General features: G+C 46.2%; 1 protein-coding gene across 2 annotated transcripts in view; it reads right to left on the reverse strand.

Moving 5' to 3' along the window:
- The window catches only part of slc22a17 (solute carrier family 22 member 17), a 53,343-nt gene that overhangs the window by 21,739 nt on the left and 23,243 nt on the right, over nt 1-8,361 (reverse strand). For both annotated transcript variants that reach the window (XM_084326113.1, XM_084326114.1), the window contains exons 4-5: nt 6,446-6,600; nt 2,962-3,127 (exon numbers count right to left, since the gene is read on the reverse strand). In XM_084326113.1, the coding sequence (XP_084182239.1) occupies nt 2,962-3,127; nt 6,446-6,600 (321 nt within the window). The remainder of the gene's footprint in view (nt 1-2,961; nt 3,128-6,445; nt 6,601-8,361) is intronic.

Here is an 8,361-nt window from a genome sequence, read left to right on the forward strand (position 1 = left end):
GGAGGCCTGTATAAGAGGGAGGCCTATATTTCAAATTTTCAAACGGATCATAATGAATGAATCAACATTTTGTGTCAGTTTGAACCCAGTAAAATGTACTGGGTTCATTTGTTGAAACCAAGTACTGTATGAAATAGTAAACAGTGCAATTACAGGTGGTCACTGGTCATTTCAACGTTTTCAAAGTGAAATCAAGTAACTAGCTCAGTATGCAGCTCAGTATATTAGTAACCCGGCTTGTATTAGGAGGCCGGCTTATAATTGCTTAGCTCAAGAGCGCACCGGGCCATTAATAGAGACCCGGCTTGTATTTGAGACCCGGTTACTATTAGAGGAATTACGGTATGTATGCCCTCTCAGTTATATTTGCCCTACAATAAATATAGTTACAATATATATATATATAATCTACTAACTACTATCTAATATATATAATCTAAAAATGCTAAATGCAAAAAAAGCTAAATATATGCTCTGATGAACGAAGTATACAGTATACTATACACATAAGGTGCATATATCTGGCTTACATGGACACCATGTGTCCCAGAATCTAGATTATTGGTAGTAATAACCCCCCCCCCCCCCCCCCCCATCAGACATACCCAAATAGACAAATAGATTTCCAAAATATAAACAACGGCATATTAACCATGTGTTTAGTGTTTGATGTGTTTATCATACCCACCCTTAGCCGTGACCACTAACATAAGAACCTGTGGTGAAAACATATACCTCAAAAACTTGCAATAAAGCTTATTAAACATTCGTATTTGTTTTGTAAGTCTGGCATTTGAAATTGCAACGAGTAAATAAATAAAGAGCTTAACATCACAAATCATTCCATTCGCCATGTGAACCTGGCATTTCCAACGGCAGTGAATAAGAGCCCATGTATTATTTATTACCCATACACACATAACCTATTCCATTCGCTCTGTGAATTCAGCTTTTGAAAAAAGTGCAATAGAAGCTTATCTTCAAACAAAGGTGTGGACTGTGTAATGCACGGGAACTAAACAGGCTTAATGTGACAGAATCAATCCCCTCCAACACAGCTCTCACTCAGCTGGCATCAAGCTGCTTTCTTTCAATTATTTTCTCCAAAAGCTCCCAAAAAGTGCTTCTATTCACCAAGGATCAATGCGGAGAAACGTTATTATTATTATTATAGCATCCCTGTGGTTTTACTAGTGAAATGCTATGTTTTTATAGTGATTCACTACAGTGTGTACAATATTTGGTGTGGGGGAGGGGGGGGGGGGGGGGCGCACACACACAGGAATACTATAGTTTTACTATAGTTCCTTTTAATATGGGTTCACTCATACACTCTTACACTTAACCCTTAACAGCCGGTTAACCCTTTCACTGTGACAATACAGAAGGTTAGCCCTTTACTATCACACAACCGACGGCGATGCTCCATCATTAGCGGTTGTGTGATAGTAAAGGGTTAACCTTCTGTCGTGTGGCAGTGAAAGGGTTAATTGTGGCGGTGGTAGGCTAGGGTAGATGAATTGTGGTGGTGGTAGGCTAGGGTCGGCGACAGTGGCCCAGGAGGTAGAGCAGTCGTCTGGCAATCCGGAGGTTCCCGGTTCGATTCCCGCTCCTCCCGGGCAGCGTGTCGATGTGTCCTTGAGCAAGACACTTAACCCCTAATTGCTCCCGATGGGCAGGTTGGCACCTTGCATGGTTGCCTCCGCCGTCGTTGTGTGAATGTGTGAGTGAATGTGTGAGTGAATGGGTAAAAATGTGAGTAACAAATTGTAAAGCGCTTTGGATAAAGCAGCCATTTACCATTTAGGGTAGGTAGATTCATTGTGGTGGTGGTAGGCTAGGGTGGGTAGATTCATTGTGGTGGTGGTAGGCTAGGGTGGGTAGATTCATTGTGTCGGTGGTAGGCTAGGGTAGGTAGATTCATTGTGTCGGTGGTAGGCTAGGGTGGGTAGATTCATTGTGTCGGTGGTAGGCTAGGGTAGGTAGATTCATTGTGTCAGTGGTAGGCTAGGGTGGGTAGATTCATTGTGTCGGTGGTAGGCTAGGGTGGGTAGATTCATTGTGTCGGTGGTAGGCTAGGGTGGGTAGATTCATTGTGTCGGTGGTAGGCTAGGGTAGGTAGATTCATTGCGTCGGTGGTAGGCTAGGGTGGGTAGATTCATTGTGTCAGTGGTAGGCTAGGGTGGGTAGATTCATTGTGGTGGTGGTAGGCTAGGGTAGGTAGATTCATTGCGTCAGTGGTAGGCTAGGGTAGGTAGATTCATTGCGTCGGTGGTAGGCTAGGGTAGGTAGATTCATTGCGTCAGTGGTAGGCTAGGGTAGGTAGATTCATTGCATCGGTGGTAGGCTAGGGTGGGTAGATTCATTGTGGTGGTGGTAGGCTAGGGTGGGTAGATTAATTGTGTCAGTGGTAGGCTAGGGTGGGTAGATTCATTGTGTCAGTGGTAGGCTAGGGTGGGTAGATTCATTGTGTCAGTGGTAGGCTAGGGTGGGTAGATTCATTGTGTCAGTGGTAGGCTAGGGTAGGTAGATTCATTGCGTCAGTGGTAGGATAGGTTAGATAGATTCATTGCGTCAGTGGTAGGCTAGGGTGGGTTAAGAGTTCCATAGAATCTAAGAGCAGAACTGTGTGGTACATAATATACATATCTCATGTGGCCAATCAGGCGTGTGCCTATACATGAACTCAAAGACACTAAATCACACAAACACATACTGTACACACAGGATGTCAACAACTACTGATGACTTGTCGTACAGAACTTGTAAGTCGCTTTGGATAAAAGCGTTTCAGCTAAATGACTAAATGTAAAATGTAAATGAGGTGCCCTTGAGCAAGGCACTTAACCCCCAAAAAAGCATACATACAATAGTCAACCACCTCTCTCTCCCACGCACGCACACACACACACACACACGCACACACACACACGCACGCACACACACACACACACACCTTACCCGTAGCAGAGGAAGAGTGTGAGCGGGGCGGCCCCGGCTCCGAGGAGGCCTCTCCAGGACTGACAGCCCAGAGCCACAGCCAGCAGCAGCAGCTGCCCTGCGACCGTCATCAGGCCTGCGAGCATGTTCACCACCAGCCTCAGGGAGGGGCCACACAGCTCCAGACCTGGGGGGTCAGAACACACATGAGAGAGGGGCCACACAGCTCCAGACCTGGGGGTTCAGAACACACATGAGAGGAGGGGCCACACAGCTCCAGACCTGGGGGTTCAGAACACACATGAGAGAGGGGGCCACACAGCTCCAGACCTGGGGGTTCAGAACACACATGAGAGAGGGGCCACACAGCTCCAGACCTGGGGGGTCAGAACACACATGAGAGAGGGGCCACACAGCTCCAGACCTGGGGGTTCAGAACACACATGAGAGGAGGGGCCACACAGCTCCAGACCTGGGGGTTCAGAACACACATGAGAGGAGGGGCCACACAGCTCCAGACCTGGGGGGTCAGAACACACATGAGAGAGGGGCCACACAGCTCCAGACCTGGGGGTTCAGAACACACATGAGAGGAGGGGCCGCACAGCTCCAGACCTGGGGGTTCAGAACACACATGAGAGGAGGGGCCGCACAGCTCCAGACCTGGGGGGTCAGAACACACATGAGAGGAGGGGCCACACAGCTCCAGACCTGGGGGTTCAGAACACACATGAGAGGAGGGGCCACACAGCTCCAGACCTGGGGGTTCAGAACACACATGAGAGGAGGGGGCCGCACAGCTCCAGACCTGGGGGGTCAGAACACACATGAGAGAGGGGCCACACAGCTCCAGACCTGGGGGGTCAGAACACACATGAGAGAGGGGCCGCACAGCTCCAGACCTGGGGGGTCAGAACACACATGAGAGAGGGGGCCACACAGCTCCAGACCTGGGGGGTCAGAACACACATGAGAGGAGGGGCCACACAGCTCCAGACCTGGGGGGTCAGAACACACATGAGAGAGGGGGCCACACAGCTCCAGACCTGGGGGTTCAGAACACACATGAGAGGAGGGGCCACACAGCTCCAGACCTGGGGGGTCAGAAGACATCATGTTCACCACCAGCCTCAGAGAGGGGGGGGGGGTCTATTATAACTCTACAGTCACACAGAGCATCAGACGTGAGCAATCAATTACATGATCGATCATCAACTGCTACCCCACCGGCCACGTAAAAAAAAATGCAGAGCATCATCAGACATGAGCAATCAATCACCATATCTACCGGTCTCAGGAGGAGTGGGTCACACAGCTGACGGGGCAAAACGCGGAGAATCAGACATCGTTAATCAACGTGACATCGTTTTTGACAAAGCAAACACAGCAAGTGTCGAGCTACTGTGCCGTTGGAGGCAAATTCAGAAAACAAAATATACACATTATTACTGGTAAGAGTGATGATGGGAATCGGTAACCTCCTTACAGAATAAATCAGAAGCTGTACGTGGCGCTATACACGTGGGAGCAGTCAATCGCTGCCCCCCCCCCTACACGTGTAGAAGATCATGGGGACATCTTTATGGAGGGGGTCACACACAGCTACCAGACCTGATGGGCGGAGCATGCGTCAGACATGACGTATCAAACACAGACGATCACAGACATGATCAGTCAATCACTGAGCAAACGGAAACAAGGTCATGGGTCGGTAATTGAACGCACGGCTCCGGGCGGTCGAAAAAAGCAGAGCATCAGAACGTCCTCGTAAATCACCATCCGACAGCTGCAGGCTGGGATAACAGCAGCATCAGTTCAGTTCAGTTCAGCTGCTTCTGATCCACCAGTGAGAGACGTGAGCGGCGGGCAAGTCTATGGTTTTAATTCAGTGCTTCTGAGCGTTAAAGGAACACGCCAACATGTTGGGGAAATTAGCTTACCGTCTTCTCCAGAGAGAGACAAGAAGATAGATACCAGTTTCCTCTCTGTGCATTCCGTAGAAAGATATCTGGCTGCACGTTAGCCTAGCTTAGCACAATGAATGGAAGCGGACATGGCTGGTTAGCCTAGGCATTGTCCACCTAACACCTCTCCCGAGGGCTAACCGGCACTGTCCGCTTCCATTCATTGTGCTAAGCTAGGCTAACGTGCAGCCAGATAGCTTTCTACTGAACGCACAGAGAGGAAACTGGTACCTATCTTCTTGTCTCTCTCTGGAGAAGACGGTAAGCTAATTTCCCAAAATGTTGGCGTGTTCCTTTAAAAAGGGAACTACAGCCAATTTCAGAATTCCTACATGTTATTCCTATTGTCTAACACAGTCCAAAAATATTAGTGAACATTAACAATTCTCTCCCAAATCCAAGAACTAGAGTGTTAAAAACCCATTTTTGTACTCGACATTTGTAATGTCATCATCAGGTATAAACTCTGAAGCTGCTCCGTAGAGAATGAATAGGGAGAGATGTTATAGATGACATTGAGTCCTATTTATCTGGCTTCATGTGTAGATCATGTTCACAAATATCGATTGAACTTTCCTAGACTATGAAAATAACATATTGGATTTCTTTAATTTGGGTGGTGTTCCCCTTTAACCACCACACTACCAAAGGGTTTAAACCCTTTCACCGCGACAATACAGAAGGTTAACCCTTTTCCCTGCCACACGACAAAGGGTTAACCCTTTCACTACCACACTACAGACGGTTAACCGTCTGTAGTGTGGTAGTGAAAGGTTAACCTTCTGTAGTGTGGTAGTGAAAGGGTTAAGTAAATTGACACCCTTTGATGTTGCACTGTGAACTAGCACCCTGTGACACTGTGTTTCGATGCACTAGGTCTAAGACAGGGCTGGGCGATATAAATAAATATATAAAATAAATCACCATATTCAATATACCGTTGTCTAGGGCTGACCCAAATGCTTCGAAGCTTCAATCACTGCCGTGGTAATTGATGTCACAATCACTATTCAAATAAGGGTGACCATTATCCGGTAATTACATTTTTAACCGGGAAGATCTGTTGAAGTCCAACAATATTTAAATATCTCCGGTCATAATGTCCCGTGAAAATAATTCCAGAGTGAGTGGACCGACGTAACCTTTTTTCTTTTCATGTCAACGTTCACACGCACAATATATGTTTACCTAGGATTTGACTTGATTCAACAACAAAGCAGTCGGGGCAATGACAAGCCGAAAACTGTCGAAAGTGTAATTATTTGAAGTTTGGATTTTTTTTTTCACGACTGATGTAGGTAAATTACATTTTTAGAGACTAAAGTACCGAAAAAAGGGTACCGTTGGGTACCGGTATCGATTCACAGGTACCGGTACCGTATCGGTTCAAATGTGAAAGGTACCCATCCCTACTTATGAGTGATGTACAGCGTGATCAACTAAGATACATTAAATATAATTAAACCCAACCCAGGTTCTGCTTCTCCCGATCCAGATCTTGACTTTGACTTTTAAAAGAGGAATAGGGGCTAATAACTCACGAGAGATGTACAGCGTGAGGTAGACTCCGCCGCTGGCGGCCGCCAGACAGAAGCGCATGACGATAAAGACGGGAGGAGAGGTGGAGACGCACACCAGCACCCCGAACACCACCGACAGGGTCAGAGAGGCCAGCAGCGTCTTGGAGCGACCCAGCCTGCAGAGGAACAGACAACAGGGGAGGATCAGTAACCCTAATAGGGAGGTGTGTAGTCGTGGTTACGTCATTGTTGTTCCCGGCGGCCGGTCCACCACCTCGCTTGAAATTGCAATGCATTTCCAATGGGACACATTTCTAAATTGTCTCGTTTAAAACAAACAAATAAAGCGTGAACATTGGCACGGTGTACCTTTTCTGTGTGTATTCATCCACAATCTATAGCTCAACATGAAACTATTCGCAATTAAATCGTAAGATAATTATGTATCATTTTATTTCAAAGGAAAATGCTTAAACAATAATGTTAATGATAGAAGGGAACTCATTTTGTGCAAAAATGGAAAGCTTGCCAATTGTTACAATAGCCGATAATACATTTTCCCAATGATACATCCCTATACGGGTGGACCTCGCGGGAAACTAAAGTGACGTCAGACTACACCTCCCTGATAGAGGCCTTGCCTAGACCGTCTGTGTGGTAGTCTGTTTTTTATCCACTTTTTCTCCTCTTTTTCTATTTTTCTCCCATCCCAATTACCCGCTGTGCCAATTCTCCCCTCCCCTGTCTTGAACGTTGCTCGCATGTGCCCCTCACTGGCCGGTTGTAGGGAGGATAGAAGCCTTGCATCACGCGCCCCCTCCGGTACACGAGGAGGCAGCCCGTCACATCTTTTCACCTGCCAGCGCGGACTCTCATTGGCGACGTGTAACGTGTGGGAGGCTCGCACTACCCCCGCCCATTTCCTGTCTCTGCTGTGCAGGCGTCCCCCAACCGACCTGTAGGAGTCGCTGTTGTCCACAACGTCCAGATTACCACCCATCGACTTCCCACCCGCTAACTCTGCCAATTGAGTTAGTATGACGACCGGCCCAAGCCGGAGGCAACGCCGACAGCCGGAGTCGAACCCGGTGTCTCTTGCGTCGGTGACGAGCGCAATGTCCGCTGCGCCACCCAGCCGCCCTATGTGGTAGTCTGTCTGTAATCAACACAACACAAGGACTCAATGTCCCTGATGACATCACCGGTGACCGTATTCAAACTCATTTACTCTCAATATGAATGAATGAATGAATGAATGAATTATTTTATTTCGAATGTTTACAAATAAATAAACAAACAAATAATTTTTCGAACATTTTCACAAATAAACAAACGAAAAGGATAGGTTTGAAGCCGAAGGCTTATAGAGCAACCTACGCCTAATTCAAAAAACAAATTCAAAAAAGTTAAAGTTTTCAAAATATAACAAACAAAAAAATTTATCAACAATCAAAAATCAACAAAAAACGATCTAGAAAAGAACAAAAAAAGTTAAAGTTTGCAAGATAAAACAAACAAACAAACAAAAAATCAACAATCAACAAAAAACTTTCCTGAAAAGAACATAAGCCAACATAGGCAATACCAGAGTTTCATGGTAGAAAAAAAAATAAAATAAAAGATTGTAGGTTACATTTTACTATAAGATTCTAGAACCCTGTTTTTAAACATCTATTTAAACTTAAAAATACTCCTGCTGTTTTTTATTTCATCCGGTATATTGTTCCAGAGTTTCACTCCTTTAACTCTATGAATGTGTGCAAAACTGTTTTTTTTGGTGAAGTGTCCCTTTAATTTGTCTGACTATATTTGTCGCTGTTGTGATGTTTTAACGCGATGCCATTATGGGTAACAGAGTCAAACCACCTGTTCCAGGTCAACGGAGGGAAACAAGAGAAGGCAGGCCAGGCATGTTTATTTATAGAACATTTCATACA

The sequence above is a fragment of the Notolepis coatsorum genome (genome assembly GCF_963971535.1).
Source record: "Notolepis coatsorum genome assembly, chromosome: 12".
NCBI classification, from domain to species: Eukaryota; Metazoa; Chordata; class Actinopteri; order Aulopiformes; family Paralepididae; genus Notolepis; species Notolepis coatsorum.